General features: G+C 43.2%; 2 protein-coding genes across 3 annotated transcripts in view; one reads left to right on the top strand and one right to left on the bottom strand.

The window, feature by feature from the left end:
• mrpl11 (mitochondrial ribosomal protein L11) overlaps positions 1-17972 on the top strand; it is a 44659-nt gene that overhangs the window by 1538 nt on the left and 25149 nt on the right. Inside the window, exons 1-2 of one of the 2 annotated variants that reach the window (XM_066649178.1) lie at positions 8793-8883; positions 8984-9138. In XM_066649178.1, the coding sequence (XP_066505275.1) occupies positions 9025-9138 (114 nt within the window). In that variant the 5' untranslated portion in view covers positions 8793-8883; positions 8984-9024. Of the gene's footprint in view, positions 1-8792; positions 8884-8983; positions 9139-17972 lie in introns of those variants that run through there. The other variant, XM_066649177.1, reaches the window with a different exon arrangement.
• The window catches only part of tmem265 (transmembrane protein 265), a 5005-nt gene continuing 1323 nt past the window's right edge, over positions 14291-17972 (bottom strand). The window contains exon 2 of the mRNA XM_066649637.1: positions 14291-15668. Coding sequence (XP_066505734.1) covers positions 14617-15666 — 1050 coding nt within the window. The 5' untranslated portion in view covers positions 15667-15668 and the 3' untranslated portion in view covers positions 14291-14616. The remainder of the gene's footprint in view (positions 15669-17972) is intronic.

Raw genomic sequence — 17972 nt, 5'->3', positions numbered from 1 at the left:
ATTGCTAAGGTGTAGCTAAGCTGTTTTTCTGAATTTCCATATGGTTGCTTGTAGTATTCTGTTGGTTGTTATGGTAAGGTAGTGGTCTTGCTATGGCATTGCTGTGTTATCCTAGTTGATTTTTGTTATTGCTATGGAATCCCAGGTGGCTGCCAAGGTGTTTCTATGACACGTCTATGGTATCATCTGTGCTTCTTTTATAGTAGAGGGGTTTTTAGTGGGGTTATGTAGCAGTGGAGGCTGGAGACTGTGTAGCTGTTCATTGCTTATTGATCTCTGTGTAACTTGTCTCCACTGCTTTGAGGTCATTCTACAACCTTCCTTAACATTACTTTAAGAGAAAATGTGCATTTATTAGTCATTGTATAATTTACAATGAAATGTGTCTTCCGTATTTAATTCATTCCAGGGCTGTCAACACACACACACACACACACACACACAGCAGTTGGGATTTAGCTGCCTTGCTCAAGGGCACCTCAACTGTGGATTGTTCCTTCACGCCCCCCCACCCCCAATTTTCCTGCTTGTCATGGGGATTGAACCGGCAACCTTCCAATCCCAAGGCCCTAACCATCAGGCCATGGCTGTTCCCTGAGCGTGGGTGTGATCACTGCTGTGGCGAGTTGTTAAAGGGGACATATTATACCCCTTTTCTATAAGTTAACACAGTTCCATCAGGTCTTAATGAAACATCTCTGACATGCTATGGTCAACATTACAGAAGCATCAAACACATGACACATGGAAACTCCATTTTAACTATATATAGTTATATATATATATATATATATATATTTATAAAGTCTTCTTTTCTCTGTTTATTCCAGAGACTACATAAAATCACCTTTGATCATATGTCTGGCACTTGTCCAGCAAAATAAATTTTGTAGATCTTTATTAATTATCATGTATGTTTGTTAACAAATTACTAGTAGAAGTACTTTCAGTATGTTCTCTTCTATTTTACTGAATAATTTGAAAATACCTGTGGCCCTTTTATAATATGTTATAAATTCATGACATGTATATTAATAGAAATTGTCCAAAATTACTTGGAAAAATAATTGTATATATTAAGCATTTTAAAAAGTTTAAACCTGTAAAAATACTGCTTGGATTTACAAGGGTTTGTTCTGACAGCAACAATACACTGAACAATCACTGGACTAGGAACACCTACCTTCTATCTACAGGGTGGGCGTTTATATGGATACACCTTAATAAAATGGGAATGGTTGGTGATATTAACTTCCTGTTTGTGGCACATTAGTATATGGGAGGGGGGAAACTTTTCAATACTTGAAGCCTGTGCTAGCATTTCTCCTGAGGTGTTGCTATCAGTGTGTGAAGAGTGGGAGAAGAGGGTTGCATTGGCAATCCAACACAATGGGCAGCACTTTGAACACATTTTATAAGTGGTCAGAAACTTGTAAATAAGTCATGAAAGAATAAATGTACGTTAAAACCAAGCACACCATTGTTTTTCTTGTGAAATTCCCAATAAGTTTGATGTGTCACATGACCCTCTTCCCATTGAAAAAACAAAAGTTAGATCCAAAATGGCCGCCATGGTCACCACCCATTTTGAAAAGTTTCCCCCCTCCCATATACTAATGTGCCACAAACAGGAAGTTAATATCACCAACCATTCCCATTTTATTAAGGTGTATCCATATAAATGGCCCACCCTGTACATTCATTGTCCATTTTAACAGTGCCACTAACCACTTTGTAGTTCTACAATTACAGACGGTAGTCCACCTGTTTCTCTTATCCCCGATTCACCCTGCTCTTCAATGGTCAGGATCATCACAGAGCAGGTATGATTTGAGTGGTGGATCATTCTCAGTGCAGCAGTGACACTGAAGTGGTGGTAATGGGTTAGCATGTTACGTTTTGCGCTGGTACAAGTTGATCAGACACAGCAGTGCTGCTCGAACCTTTTGCTTGAAAAGACACATCTATTTTGTTGGTCCACTTTGTGATGTAAAGTCAGAGATCGTAGCTCATCTGCTGCTACGCCGTTTGTCTTGGCCATCCTCTAGTCCTTCATCGATGGACACAGGATGATGTTGGCTGTAAATTTTTGGTTGGTGGACTATTCTCAATCCAGCTGTGACAGTGCTGCATCTGGTCCATTCGTATAAATGCAACACACACTAACACATCACCTCCATGTCAGTGTCACTGCAGCGCTGAGAATGATCCACCACCCAAACCATACCTGCTCTGGGGTGGTCTTTTGGGGGGGGCCTAACCACTGAAGAGCAGGGTGAAATGGGGATAACTCTCCACCAGTCTGAAGAACTTATTCACAGTGCAAAAAAACATTTAATCACACTAAAGGTTCTTCACGTCTTCATATTATGGTTCAATAAAGAATCCTTATTGAACCATAATTTGTAAGAGTGGTCAAAGTGCTCTCGTGTGGCCAGTGGAGCTGATAAAATGGACAGTGTAGATACAAGGGAGGTGTTCCTAATCCAGTGATTTGTCAGTGTCTGTTGGTTAATATGTTCTGAACCACCACTTTCTACAGCACTGAAAGCAGCGTTTGAGTTTGTCTGGTTTGCTTCCTTTTACTTATTAATCAGATGCTTGTCTGCCTCGTTTTAGAAACTCTGAGCTGAGATTAAATGGATCTACGGAATGCTGATACTGTGTTTGCTTTTAAATAAACCACTTTTGATGTAGCATCATCAATATAATTGGCTCTGCTGTAGGTAGTTAGGGAATGCAAAATTGATGCAGTGTTGAATTGGCAGTTTAAAAAGTTTGCGCAAACTTCACCTGAGAGTAGGAGGGTTTTTTGGGGGGTTTTTTTTTGGCCACCTGACTGACCCTTCTTTAGTCCTATCACTATCAATATGCAACTTCGGGGTGCTGGAGGTATAGGACGGAATGCTAATGCACTGGAACGCTCTCTGAATTCTGATATTCCTATGAGCTCTAAGGCTTATGAATGCTGGTGCATTGAAGTCACAGCAGAGATTCAGAGCACTAAAGTCACACAGTTTGCTCTTTGCTGGCCTTTTTTTCTGTTTTATAACTATGACACATCATCTTTACCGTCACAGTGACATTTTAGTGGTGACAGTGGTGCTCAGTCATTTCCAGCCTTGAGATGAGGGTCAGGAAAAGGCTCAGTCTGCTTTCCGCTATGATAAACATTCAAATGTAAAATTCAGGGATGGTTCCTGGAGGGCGCTACCCCTGGAGTAGTTTGAGGGGATATTCTGCTATGCTAAGACTGGCTCATTCCATATTAATGCCCTGCAGCTCAGAAACACCATCCACCAAGTAAAAAATGCAAACGAGTCTTCCAAAGTCGTTTTCATTGTTTGTAAAAATTTATAACCGGGTGTCAAATACGGAACATCACTTTGTTCTAGTAACATTACAGACAGTGTGTTCAGAATGGCAAGAATTTTACACAAAACCTTGAGAACCTTTCAGTTTTCAGTGATATTGTGTATGGTGGGGTACTGTTCACAACCGAATCGATACCCTATTTCTATTTCATTTATTAATTTATTCATTCATTCATTCTTTCTCTCTAATAACAAAAAAACAAAAACAAACGCTGTGTCAGAAACTATGCCCTATTCACTATACTGGGTTTCTGCCATTTTGTAGTAGTGCCAGAAAACAGTGGACGATTTTCAGTGCACTTAAACAATCCCACAATGCACTGCAAAAAGTAGTGTACAACCCATGTACACAGGGAGATTAATTTCACTTGTTCATAGTTATGACATCATAAGATTTGGTCTATTTAGAGACATGAAAATGAGAACACAAAAGCAAAATAAGAAATTTTAAAAGTGAAAAAAAAAACTTGGAAAAACTACTGTATATGGTTAAGTTGTTAGTTCATTACCTAAATTTTCATTTAATTTATTCAATTCTTTCCATTTGTAAGAGCATTTGTCGAAATTTGATGAGGTCATTTGTTACTACCACATTGAGTTACTGAGATGTCCTGACACTGCAGGTTTCAGGATATTGGGATAGCTGTGGTCTTGGTGATGGCGTATGTCAATTTGTTCAGTGGCATTTCTGAAGGCAAAAAGAGACTAAACGATTTGGTTTAATATGAGCTTCTCCGCCAGTGCCTGCCTAGGTTTGGTTCTATACCTAGCACTTAAGCCGTGATCCTTGGCTGTAATTTGAATCTCGCTAATCTCAATTTTTTGCCTCGTACTGAATTTGTATTTAAGGCGGCACGGTGGCGCAGCAGGTAGTGTCGCAGTCACACAGCTCCAGGGACCTGGAGGTTGTGGGTTCGATTCCCACTCCGGGTGACTGTCTGTGAGGAGTTGGTGTGTTCTCCCTGTGTCTGCGTGGGTTTCCTCCGGGTGCTCCGGTTTCCTCCCACAGTCCAAAAACACACGTTGGTAGGTGGATTGGCGACTCAAAAGTGTCCGTGAATGTGTGTGTTTGTGTGTGTTGCCCTGTGAAGGACTGGCGCCCCCTCCAGGGTGTATTCCTGCCTTGCGCCCAATGATTCCAGGTAGGCTCTGGACCCCCACGACCCTGAATTGGATAAGCGGTTACAGATAATGAATGAATGAATTTGTATTTGAAGATTTGAAATTGTATTCTCTAATTTGAATCTTCCCTTAATGTTGTAAAATAAATTTACTTGTATGTAATTGAATTTCAAATGCAGAAAATCCAAATATGAAAATCTGTACACTGCATTTCAGAGTCAGTTCCTCAAATTTAAATTCAGACTTCTCACACCAGACACCCAGAGACTTTGGGAAAACAAACAAGCACAGATTCAATCGTCTGTGTCCTGTCCCCAAGACTATGTCATGTGTCATTTGACTATGGCTCTAGAGCTTGTTCTCTCTCATCACGAAGACACTGGAAGTCAGTTTCACTAAAGCAAGCTGTCATGGGGTGAACAAATCTGAGTAAATCGGTCTAATGGCCAGATGTTTACTCTAAAAACTGTAAAAATAGCCTTTCGGTTCAGCCTATTGAAATGACTTGATAACCAGCAATTTAAATGATTTTTAGAAACAACAAATTAGTGCTTGCAATGTTTCTGTAGATGAACAAAGATGTATTTCACCGTTTCCCTCGTTTCAGTCAGTCTTTTAGTTTATCGTTATAAAACAATCTGACAGATTCCTCAGAAACAAATCATAGGTGACTGTATCAATAGGTCCAATCACTTATGAACCATTAATGCCATTGTGTTCTGTAATCTCATAGCTATTATTTCATTTTAAATGCATTATGTGACAGCAGTATGTTCTATTTTGGCCTGTTTCATACACGGATATTGTACAGACCATATATTGCCACTCAATACAGTGCCAATGTTTTTGTATTGTACACGTACCAATAGACAATAATGAATCCCTTAATGAATGTAAATTGTGTTCTCTGTAGCAGTTGTTTTTTAAGTAGTTTTCAGTTGCTGGAGCCAGGTTACCTTTTTTAAAAAATAAAAATCTACAAAAGCACAAGACCCCATACTGTGCTTTCAGTAATTCTGTGCGCTCCTGTTCGGTTTTCCAGGTCCTGCACCATTAATATAATTGTATACTTAGTAATTTTTCCACAAGTATTCTTCCTGTGATGCATGAATAGCCTATTTTAGTACACTCCCTTTTACCATTTATTTTCTTGATTCAGCCTATTTTGTAAAAAGCTCAAATTGCTGGCTCAGCAGGTCTTGCAAATTGGTTATTCTTGTGTCAGTACAAAGCTGTTTTCCCAAGTGTGCAAGTTCAATTTGTCTCAAAACTAAAATAAATATAGGCCTATCAATAGTGAGGCAAACAGGATGAACTGGCTGGGTTTCAAAATGCCAGGTTGTAAATCTATACATGCAAATCAATAGGTGCAGTGGGACTGATTTGAGCTCCTTAAATCACTTCGTAAAATGTCTTTGTCATTTTAGGTCTCTGAGCTTATTAATCAAACATCCGCTGCTGCTGTTAATGTCATGGGGTCGTCTGAGCCTTCCATATTTTCATCAGAATCAGTTCATTGTCTTGAAATGAAAAAACAATTAAGCGCATGATTAGGCTATTTATTTGCTTCCTTTTAATCTCCGAATGGATGATATGCAAGTTTTGTGATGTTGTGTCATGACATTTGCCACTTAATTATATTTCGTAAACAAACTAAAAATAATAAATGTATTCAGGCAGAAACTGTGCTTCAGCCACATTTCCCCAGCCTTGTTTTGAAGTGTGTCCCGTCTCATACAGCTCTGCTCTCTAAAATAAAACCGAGATCAAAAGAGAAAATGAAGAGCTCTCTCACTGAGATACAGAACACGGAATGGAATTCCTCTTTCGTCTTTACACCTTTAATTATACTTTGAGTCTTGACCAACGATCTCTGGTTTAGGAACACCTCCCTTTTATCGCTCCACTGACCACTGGTGTTAGTACGAGTGGATCAGACACGGCAGTGCTGCTCGAGTTTTTAAAGCCCTCACCGATCACTGCTGGGCTGACTGTCCACCGAACAAACACATCCAGCCAACAGCATCCTGTGTCCACCTGTTGAAGGACTAGAGGACGACCAACGCAAACTGTGCAGGAACAGATCTGTCTCTAACTTTACATCTACAAAGTGTAACTACAAGGCAGGTGTGTTTAACAGACTGGAGAGTGAGTGGACAGTGTTTTAAAAATGCAAGAAGTACTGCTGGGTCGGATCCACTCGTTTCAGCACAACACACACTAACACATCAGCGCCACGTCAGTGTCACAATAAAAAACATGTCTGCTCTGTGATGGTCCTCTGGGGTCCTGTCCCTTGGAGAGCAGGGTGAAATGGGGATAAGAAAGTATGGAGAAACAGGTGGACTACAAAGTGCTTCTGTAGGGTGAGAAGAACTAATGAAATGGACAATGAGTTTAGATGCAAGGTAGGTATTCCTTATATATAAATATATATATAAAACTAATGAGTTTTCAGGGGTTAACTGAGTTATAGATAAACAATGAAGGCAAATATGCAAGGTTTTAGACTCGGTTCAGTGTAGTTGGTATTCATATTGTAAAGTATAGTCCCTAGCGATTGCTTTATTCATGGTTGAATATGTGCATATCATTAACCAGACCTTGCCTCCACAGAAGCAAATCTTCAGAACTGTATCTTGGCTTTTTGTTTAATTTTTTTTTCTCTCCTCTGTGTCATCCATGGCTTGGGAATATATATATATATATAATGTATGTTTGAAATGGCACAGTTATTTAATTGGCTTTTAGCATTAGAGTGTCCTTTATTCTGCGTTTATCTGTTGAGACAAGGCTTAAACGCTATAATTGGCGACGTCCTTAAATTACTCTGACATTTAAACAGTTTTTCACGCTACCTGAGGGAAGCATGTGAATAATTAGCACAGAATAATTTCATAATTGTTTCTGTCAGAACTTGTTCCACAAGTGAAGAAGTGCTTCATAGCAGAAAAAAACAAGCCCAGTGAAGTTTCTAGTACTTCATTCATCTTTCACTCTATTATTATTATTATTATTTACTCCCTCCTTTTTCATTAATCTCTCGAACCCTTTGACTTCAGCAAAACCACTTTTAATGAAAAGGAAATTCATGCCCAGCTTTATGAAATGAGTATTGGTTTTGCCAGGGTCTGGAAAACTAGACCTTAAATTGGAACAAATCATTCTTTCTACACCCCCCCCCCCATAAAAACGGCCTCATTCAACCTATGAGACCACTGATTGGACTCTTCAGTTTCTGAATATTATGTAGTGATTGAGCCCCCCCCCCCTCTTTGCAGGACTGGAGGGTTGCCAGCAGGCTTTCACTCGCTGACTGACTCGTAAATTGATTCAAACTGCAACATGCTTCTTAAAGAGCGCAAATGCGTTAGGAGCGCAGCGTAAAGATGAATGAAAATAAAGCGCGCTACGTGCCTGGCATTTCAAAAGAAAAGGACTGCTGTCCTGTGCTATAAGCCACACACATTAAACCTGCAGGAAGATGTAGGTCCCGGACCTTCTCTGCCGTGCCTGTGTATTCTGTGATGTAAGGTGGTGCTGCCTCATTTCCATTGAAGAGTGTTCTTGCTTGTGTCCCTTCCTGCGTCTGTGAGGATGTGCTTGAAGTTTTAAAGCTGACCTCGTTTTACCTTTCAGTGCTTGGGAAGAGGTGTTTATTCACTTTCCGCGCTCATCCGAGTCAGGTTCAGGTAGATAAATAGGCTGTGATTCAGTGGCTGTGACGAAAGCCCTTTTTAATTACTTCAGCCATATTCAGGCTTTTCCTTGAAGGGCTCCCTGTACACTTATTGGGTGAAGTGTCCCGTAGGCTCACATAACCACTTTGTACTGCATTAACATGATCCTGCCGTGACTGATTAAATGGTGCTTAAGGCGCTCAGTGGATTTTGAATCTCGTTTGGCTGTTTACAAAGTCGCTGTTCTGCAAAGGTTACGCAAATATATCGCTCATTAGTCTTTGTATAAGGAGCTTATGGAAGGTCTGTTTTCAGGAACAGGAGTCCAGGCTATTCCACCTTTCAAGTAATGAGTGGAATTTGTTAATTGAATCCCTAATTGAATGAACCCCCGAGTTGCAGCTCCCCTCCCCTTGCCCTTGTGTACCATTCGCATTTTGGCCCTATACAAGGTCTGCAGTAGCTGCTCCTCTGACCCTTTGTGAACTGGGCTTTAGCTGTACTAGCTGCTCTTAATGGATCAGCAGGCATTTGTGAGACCACTGGAGTGAAACAGGGAAGCCCCTCGACCTCACAGTCCTGTGCTTTTCTATCCATTATCTCTCCAGCCCAAAGGTTTCTCTGCTATTCACTTCACAACGCTGTTCAGTCAGAGGAAGTCCAGATAACAGAAAGCTGCACTTCCAAAGCAAGCACCGTCTGAGATTGTGTGTAATGCTCTCTTTTGCTTCTGGTTATATATTGATCGTGCAGTGTTGAATTTTTAATGCCTTAAAAGAGAACTTAATAATTACCTTTCCCGAACAGGGAGGCCGAGAGGCAGGCACGAAGCCCAGCTCACACAGACAATGTCCAAGATATCCAAGGCAGCCAAGAAGGTGGATGTAGGTGGTGTGATAAAAGCGATCGTTCGATCAGGACAAGCAGCTCCAGGGCCCCCGCTGGGCCCCATCTTGGGACAGGTAGGTTTTTTAAATTATGTAATAATTAGTTTAATAATTATTATTAATATCATGATTAAAAAAAACGTATTAGAATCAAATTTACACAATTTCCCCTTTCCCCAGAAGCACATTACCAGCCACAATGTATTTGATTTTCAAATTAGCCCTGGAGCTACATTCATGAATCACATAAACAAGGCTGTGCAACACAGTCATGGAATAATACAACACAGCCATTTTCAGAGATGTGTTGTACCCTCTTTGCAACATGTAAATCATGTGAAGAAAATCTTGAAATCTACTCTAAAAAAGTATTTTTATTTAACCAGCTTCACACCATCTTGTTCTGTTCTAAACACAACAGTAAAGAAATTTAAGGGACTGATCAAATAGCTCAGTCTCCTTGGTTTTTGCTGTGATTCACCTTACATAATTTTATATATTGTATATTCATTCATTCTTTCATTCATTCATTGCGGTGGGTTCAGAGCCGACCAAAATCATTGGGCTTAAGGCCCCCCTGGAGGGGGTGCCAGTCCTTCACAGGGCGAGACACAAACTTACATTCATTCACACACTCACACCTACAGACACTTTGGAGTCGCCAATCCGCCTACCATTGTGTGTTTTTGGACTGTGGGAGGAAACCCACGCGGACACAGGGAGAACACACCACACTCCTCACGGACAGTCACCCGGAGGAAACCCACGCGGACACAGGGAGAACACACCACACTCCTCACGGACAGTCACCCGGAGGAAACCCACGCGGAAACAGGGAGAACACACCAAACTCCTCACGGACAGTCACCCGGAGGAAACCCACGCGGACACAGGGAGAACACACCACACTCCTCACGAACAGTCACCCGGAGGACACCCACGGGGACACAGGGAGAACACACCACACTCCTCACGGACAGTCACCCGGAGGACACCCACGCGGACACAGAGAGAACACACCACCATCCTCACGGACAGTCACCCGGAGAAAACCCACACGGACACAGAGAGAACACACCACACTCCTCACGGACAGTCACCCGGAGAAAACCCACGCGGACACAGAGAGAACACACCACACTCCTCACGGACAGTCACCCGGAGGAAACCCACGCGGACACGGAGAACACACCACACTCCTCACGGACAGTCACCCGGAGGAAACCCACGCGGACACAGGGAGAACACACCACACTCCTCACGGACAGTCACCCGGAGGAAACCCACGCGGACACAGGGAGAACACACCACACTCCTCACGGACAGTCACCCGGAGGAAACCCACGCGGACACAGGGAGAACACACCACACTCCTCACGGACAGTCGCCCGGAGGAAACCCACGCGGACACAGGGAGAACACACCACACTCCTCACGGACAGTCGCCCGGAGGAAACCCACGCGGACACAGGGAGAACACACCACACTCCTCACGGACAGTCGCCCGGAGGAAACCCACGCGGACACAGGGAGAACACACCACACTCCTCACGGACAGTCGCCCGGAGGAAACCCACGCGGACACAGGGAGAACACACCACACTCCTCACGGACAGTCGCCCGGAGGACACCCACGGGGACACAGGGAGAACACAATACACTCCTCACGGACAGTCACCCGGAGGACACCCACGGGGACACAGGGAGAACACACCACACTCCTCACGGACAGTCACCCGGAGGACACCCACGGGGACACAGGGAGAACACACCACACTCCTCACGGACAGTCACCCGGAGGAAACCCACGCGGACACAGGGAGAACACACCACACTCCTCACGGACAGTCACCCGGAGGAAACCCACGCGGACACAGGGAGAACACACCACACTCCTCACGGACAGTCACCCGGAGGAAACCCACGCGGACACAGGGAGCACACACCACACTCCTCACTGACAGTCACCCGGAGGAAACCCACGCGGACACAGGGAGAACACACCACACTCCTCACGGACAGTCACCCGGAGGAAACCCACGCGGACACAGGGAGAACACACCACACTCCTCACGGACAGTCATCCGGAGGAAACCCACGCGGACACAGGGAGAACACACCACACTCCTCACAGACAGTCACCTGGAGGAAACCCACGCAGACACAGGGAGAACACACCACAGTCCTGACAGACGGTCACACGGAGCGGAAACTAACCCACAACTTCCACATATTTGTATCATTTTTGTTAAAAAAAAATAACCTGCTGATGAAAGTAGCACCTGCGTTTTGTCACCATTCTCACAACATGAACCCAAGACCAAAATCTCTGAGTGAGATGAGTGAGCACTCCTACCTGTTTACATCTGGTGACCACAGTACATATGCCACTGCTCTGCAGTTTCAGTTGTTCTTTAAAACACCTGATTCAGCTCAGGAGCTTCATAATGAGCTGCTGCCCTGGATCAGGTGCCCTGGGATTGTGGCCCACCAGGATTGGAGCCTACTACTATTAGATTGTGATGCCCAAAAGGCTATATGTAGAATTGAGAGAAAAGCACTGAATACCTGGCTGTAAATACGTATAAAGCATCAGATACATTTAAATGGTTAAATGAATGTTTAAAATCCATGATAGTGGCACCAGTTTACCCATTAGTCTGGTAGGTAACATAAGTCCAATCGCACAGCACAATGCTCAAGTTTTCTCAACATACTTGTGCTACTCACAATGGTGTAGACATTTTCTTGTATTCCCTCAGAAAGTAGGAGCCATTCCAAATTACTTTCAAGATTGTTACATTAATACAGAGAATTATTGAATGCCCCTTGTATGCTACTCTAAGCGATTATGTATTTTGTAATTAGTATTCATAAACCATCAACCTTGGAACAGTAAAAGCACATTGTACTGATAATGATCCGGATGTAGGTACTTACAGAAGAGACATTTGCTGGTTCTCAGCAGCATTAACCTCATAGCTCTGACACCAAAAGTCATCACCGAACCAGTTACACAGAGGAAAGTGGAAAGTTGTCTGTCCTCTCTCATGCCCATCAAAGTAACTGATATTCCGTTCAGGGGAATATTGACAAAGGCTTACTTCTGTTTACACATAAAACACCTCGTAAGTGAGAGTGTAATTGAAACCGTAATGATGCCATTAGTCCCCTGCCTGTCTTAATGATAATAAATGATGTCAATGTTCCTCTGTAAAGTCCCATCTGCCTGGCCTCTGAAGTGTGTTATTCCAGCTCAAGGAAACTGTTCAGGCCTGAGAATAAGACGCAATGAGCAGCAGTCAAGCGAGATAATGCCATATGTTGAGATGGTGTTAGTTTGTGCGTGCGTGTGTTCAAAGTTGGTCATCGGTTTCTGCTTTCATGCCCATCCTTTGCTCAACGTGTGACACTGTGTGTGTGTGTGTGTGTGTGTCTGCGTGCATGTGTGTAGTAAACTGTAAATAAATTGCACTCGGCAGCCTTTTGGCTTTAGGCACTGGCCCTTTAATCTTCCCCCTCTCTTCCTCCCTCGTTTTTCCTCTCCTCTGCCTAACCAGCCCTGACAGAGTAAGCGCGTAGAGGTAGGCTGCCTGTCGGCTGGGGGGCAAATTTAAACAAACGAGCGAAATAAAAGAAGGAGCACAAGAAAGAAGGAAGAACTGACAGCTTAGAAGAAGGAGAATAATTACGATCCAGAGTGAAATTAGCATCGCTGGATGGAGGACAGAAACTGAAGACAAACGCAACAAAGGGTTAGACATAGTACAGCACAGTTAGGGCACATGCTGTGACCTAGCGGCCTGACGGTTTATACGAGGTGAGGGAAAATACTCGGTGTTTCATACAACATTAAACTGGAAGAAGCAGGGGTTTTGCTGTTAGTAGTGCTCTGTTTTTTGTTTTTTTTTTATTTGGAAGTAATCTTAAAAATTGCCTGCCAGGGTGGTGCATCTAAAATGCATGTGTTTGAAATGGAGAATAAGGCAAAGATGAAAGCTGAAGAGATGGACTCCAGGACTGGCTCATCCCTCTCTGAAATCCCTCTGAAGCGAACAGGCGCTCGTGAAGGGTTGGGGAGGGTGTCAGCGCTCTATAATGTCATAATGAATAGCCACACTCCCTAGAAATTATTTGTCAGGCTAGCTTGCCCTCTTTTTATATCCTGTAAATATATCCCGTAAATCACATATAAAGTCACATACGAAGTAGCACTTTAGCACTTAGCCCTGTGACAAACGAGTCTCAATTTCAATTAATATCAGTATTAATGGTTTTAGAGGGGAGAGAGGAAAGTGCAGAGTGCATTAGTGATGGCTGATGGAGATCAAATAAAATCCCTGTCTGTCCCCGCTGACCAGGACATGCTCTGTCATCACCTCAGAGGCTGTGTCATTTCCGATATTGCAGACAGATATGCAGGCGGCTCAAACGATAATTGCACTGGCACTCAGACTGCCCTTTGTACTCCGCTTAATTAGGATAAATGAGAGATTTAAAGTGAATCAGCTCTCACAGGGTCAAGAGATTTGTCTCATGCCCTTTCACGTATATTAAAACACTGTACTATAAATGCAGACAGTGGTGGGCATACGCTCGGGCAGTGTTTGTTCAACAGTGCAACTTCCATTGAATCAAACGGAGATGATGAATCTGTTTTTAAAAGGTCATTGACACTAATTGCAATTCAAATTGAATTCTCTCAAGTGGCATATCAGTGACATATTGGCGTTCTCTGTATTCTTTGTGGGCATGTTGCTTATGTAAAACTGACTACAGCTGGGTTTCCATCCAAATATTTTGCAAATGTCACGCGCAGTAAATCTATAAATAAATATCAACAGACAAAAAAATGCAAAATGTTTTTTCACTTTTGCAAATAAACTTTAGATGACGTGGGCTGCAAAAGCGGTGGAATTGAAGCGCTCCAGTCCAATGCCACATACGCAGTAGCTATGAACTGGCAGAAATGTCATTGTTTATTCCCAAAACCCTTATCCATTTTGATATTCTAACTTTTCAACCTCATTAAAGCGTAAAAATCATTTGGCGATAATTTTGCTATTTTTGTGAATTTGGTTCTTTTCCATTCAGGTTTTTTTATGTGCATTTTCATACTTCATAAAAACTCAGTATGGAACACCCATGTAAAAGAGGTACCTATCAGATTGGAAGTAATACGAAAGAGGTAGACGTCTAACAAACATTTTATTACAGAGACGTACTAATGTAGGTCATGCTTCACAGTACACGGTACAGGTTAAAATTCATGATCAAAGGGATTGAGAGAAGTAACCGTAGTTTTAATTGTTGCTCTTAAAAAAAGGCACTTGGTTAATTTTTGTGTATCTCTCAATGGAACCCCATGTATCCCTTCGCAGAACAGTGAATCACATAAGACCAGAGTTCATCAACCCTCGTTTGTACAAAGTGTGCTCTCAGGATGAGTTACTCCTAGTGATGGCCAAAACAGTCCGCAGGAATCCTGTTGTTTTTGTTGTTCTTGTCCCTCATCCCAGTAGTTGATATTTGGATAATTATCTCTCTGTTTGCCTAGAGCTCATGGGAAATATAAGCAGGTCCCAGGGAAGTCTCAGCAGGATCTAGGCTCATGTGGGAGAGGGAGTGGCCATGGCCATGAGTGCGTGAGAGTGAGTGGTACCGGGAGGATGGAGGCACTGGGGATGTTCGCCCTTGTCCCTGTTCTTCTCCTCCTTGCTCTGTATTTGCTCCCAAATTCTGGCTTCCTGCCCCTGCATCAGTCCCGGTACCCTGCCCCCTGGTGCCTCCCTGCTTGCGTCTCTCCCACGCAGAGCTGAGTTTTACAGCCAGAGCCAGCAGGTTCTTTCCCAGAAACACAGTGGACACACGCGGATCCCTGTACCACAGTATGCCCATGCCCCGGAGCGCTAGCGTAAATATGTTTATGGTGATAAGACTGAGCCAGGGATAAACCGCCTCTCTCCGAGGACCCCTCAGACCTGGCAAGGCTGCGGCCCCCAGCTCTGTAAGTGATACGCAGGGCAGGAGCAGCAGCAAAACGTAGCAATAAAAGAACACGATACCGTCTACCCAGAGAGGAACTCCCACACTGCTTTGAGCCTCCCACAGGCCAGCCTGCAGATCCAGAACATCCAGCAGGTCCACCACCACCCACAGGAGCCGGCTCCTCACTTCTTGCTTCCTGCGGAGCGGTGTCATGTAATCGGCACCCGTCAAAATGAGGAAGAGTGAGGGCAAGCATACAGAAAGCAGCAGAGTGAGGGTCTTGCGTGCCAGAGGGTCAGGTGGCCGCCTCTCCTGTCTGTAGTTCTGGCACACGAAGAAGAGTTTGAGCTGTAGCAGGGACAAGAAGAGGAACCAAAGGGCATTGGCGAAGCCACGGCGAGGAGAGCGCGCCTCCTGGACCACGCCGACTGACACAAAGCGCAGTGCCAGCAGGAAACACAAGTCTCCCAGTGCCACTGCAACACATGGCCACACCGCTGGATGCCCACTGCCCCGAGGCCCCAGCATGCTCTGTTCCAGCAGGTAGAGGTCAACCACCGCCATCGTGCTCACCGTCACCAGGGTAGAGACACACACCTGGGGCGAGGGCAACATGCCTGAAAAAGAAGGAGAAGAAGAGAAGGGCATCATTAGAGAATGGTTCCTCATTATGGAAAGAGTCTGGGCATACTTTTAGAGGTCACACACTTCATGCTGTTGAGTATGGTTCTGCATTAACAATCAGTTCTACCACGAAATTGTACTGTGCACAGAATTTAGTGTGGGATTTATTTAAAAATATTATTAAGCGATTTACCAAACAGTAGCTTTCCTTATGAATATTTCATAGCTTATTAATGACATGTCTGTTAATTCCACAAAGGACAGTTTACATCCTCCCAGTGGCCATATTTATCATCCTGCAGTGTTTGAACAGGGACAAAGTAGCATTGTCTGTTGATCTGCTGAAAGACGATGTTGGCAAACCTGATATGCATGTTATGTTGATGAGAAATATTTGCAGCTCTGGCTAGCTTTGCTGTTTCAGTGGACCCTTGATATTTTATTGCACTCTAAAATGTAGCCCGCAGAGATGTGTGCAATTTCCCATATATAATATGATTTGTGTTTTCCTTGGCACCACGAAAGGAGATTAAATTTGTGTTCTGTTTTAACCTCTAGTGGGGTTTTTGCTAGAAGGTCTAGTTATAGATTATGTAAGCTCCCCCAAGTGGAACTCTGGATATTTACTGCTGGATGCTTGTTGTTTTAGACATCTAGTTACATCGCGTAAGTTATTGCAATTATGAGCACACAAACCCAGCTGTGTGTTTCCCAGGAGGTCACAATGTTACTCATTTATCTGAAGTCATGAAAGTTGTAACACTGCTTCCCTTTCAATTTCTCCACTTTTGCCAAGTTTCCTGAAGAGGACCTAGACTAGTTATGCTGCCACCACCTTATGTATTATTAATTAATTGTGTTGAAGGGAGGCCAGGCTTGCTGTCACAGCCTGTTTTCTTCATGGCTGGGCTGCCAATTTGATTTGATAAGCACTGGTACAGCGGTTATCCCATTTTAAAATAAGAAAGAATAAAACAAAATAATAATAATATAGTTACATTTTCAAAGACAATTGTGAGGTTATTGTGTTGTACACAAAAAGATAGCAGCTGTTTCCCAGCTGTAGAGCAGTGTACCTATTCCTTCAATCGGCTGTCCTTAGAGCCTTCCATGTCCCGTATGAATTCATGCATTCTTCTTTAAAGCTATAATAATTCTGACAAGGACAGTGTACAACTTTCCAATTGATTGGCGTGGACAAATGATTGGAAGCTTTACTGTAACATAAAGCGCATGCTGCCCCAGCCCACTGAGGTCAAAGACCTGTCATTTTAGAGATGTCCAAAGAGCAGCTTGCATCTGTTGCAGGTCAAAAGGATCTGTGGGGATTGATGACTTTTTAATATAATAATCATTAACATTCATGAAATGCAGTGAATGCAGTGTTTTGTGTCTGAAATTGGACATTAATTCAGGCCCCTCAATGATAAGACACACCTATGAAGATTTTATTTATTTGATCTATGGATATTAAATACACAGGTTGAGCTGGAAGGTGTGTGGGGGGTATTATGTGTGGAGGCACACATGAAGAAGTGGGTGTGCTGGAAAGTGAACTAAAACAGTGGAAATGAGATGGGGAGAGAAAGACAGAGACGGTGATTCATTCCCTTGGTTTTTTTACAGACCTAATAAAGTGTTAGTGCACGATGGTAATAGTTCATAAATAAGCCCAGAGAGGGAGGACAAGAGTGACGTAGGGAGAGATGCCTTAAAAAAAATTAAAACACAAGACTGGCTGCGTGAAGGGAGTTTGGAAAAAGACACAATTTCAGGACACTAGATAGGAACAGATAGAAATGTATTCCTAGCTAGGGAACTGTAGAAATTAAATGCATTAACACTTGGCATGGAGGAAATGAAGGAAATGTGTTTGGTAAATGACCTAGAATGATTAATCTTCTCAGCGCTTGGCGGAATGAAAAGAGCGTCTGCGTTGCTAATATCTGATTAGAACCGGCTTTTTTTTTTCACCCCTTTTACAGCAACTGATTTCTAGCACTGAAATGAAATGGCCTCCAAAACTGCACCATGTGAAGACTGGAGTGTAAAGCAGGGATGTCTTATCAAATGCAAAATGCTGTGGCACAAGGCTGAGCACTTGCTCATTCACGCCACGCCTGATAATCATTGTATTATCAAATTGAAACCCTGCATGCTTACACGATCAGTGTAAAGCTCATCTCTCTGACTCAGTTGTCAAACTATAATTCACTTGGATATGAGTGAAGACACTTGGATGAGTGTGTGCCTGTCCTCCAGGCACATCAATAATGACTAGACTTCATCATCCAGAG

This window comes from Hoplias malabaricus, chromosome 17, assembly GCF_029633855.1.
Source record: "Hoplias malabaricus isolate fHopMal1 chromosome 17, fHopMal1.hap1, whole genome shotgun sequence".
NCBI lineage: Eukaryota > Metazoa > Chordata > Actinopteri > Characiformes > Erythrinidae > Hoplias > Hoplias malabaricus.
This window is presented reverse-complemented; position numbering and strand designations above follow the sequence as displayed.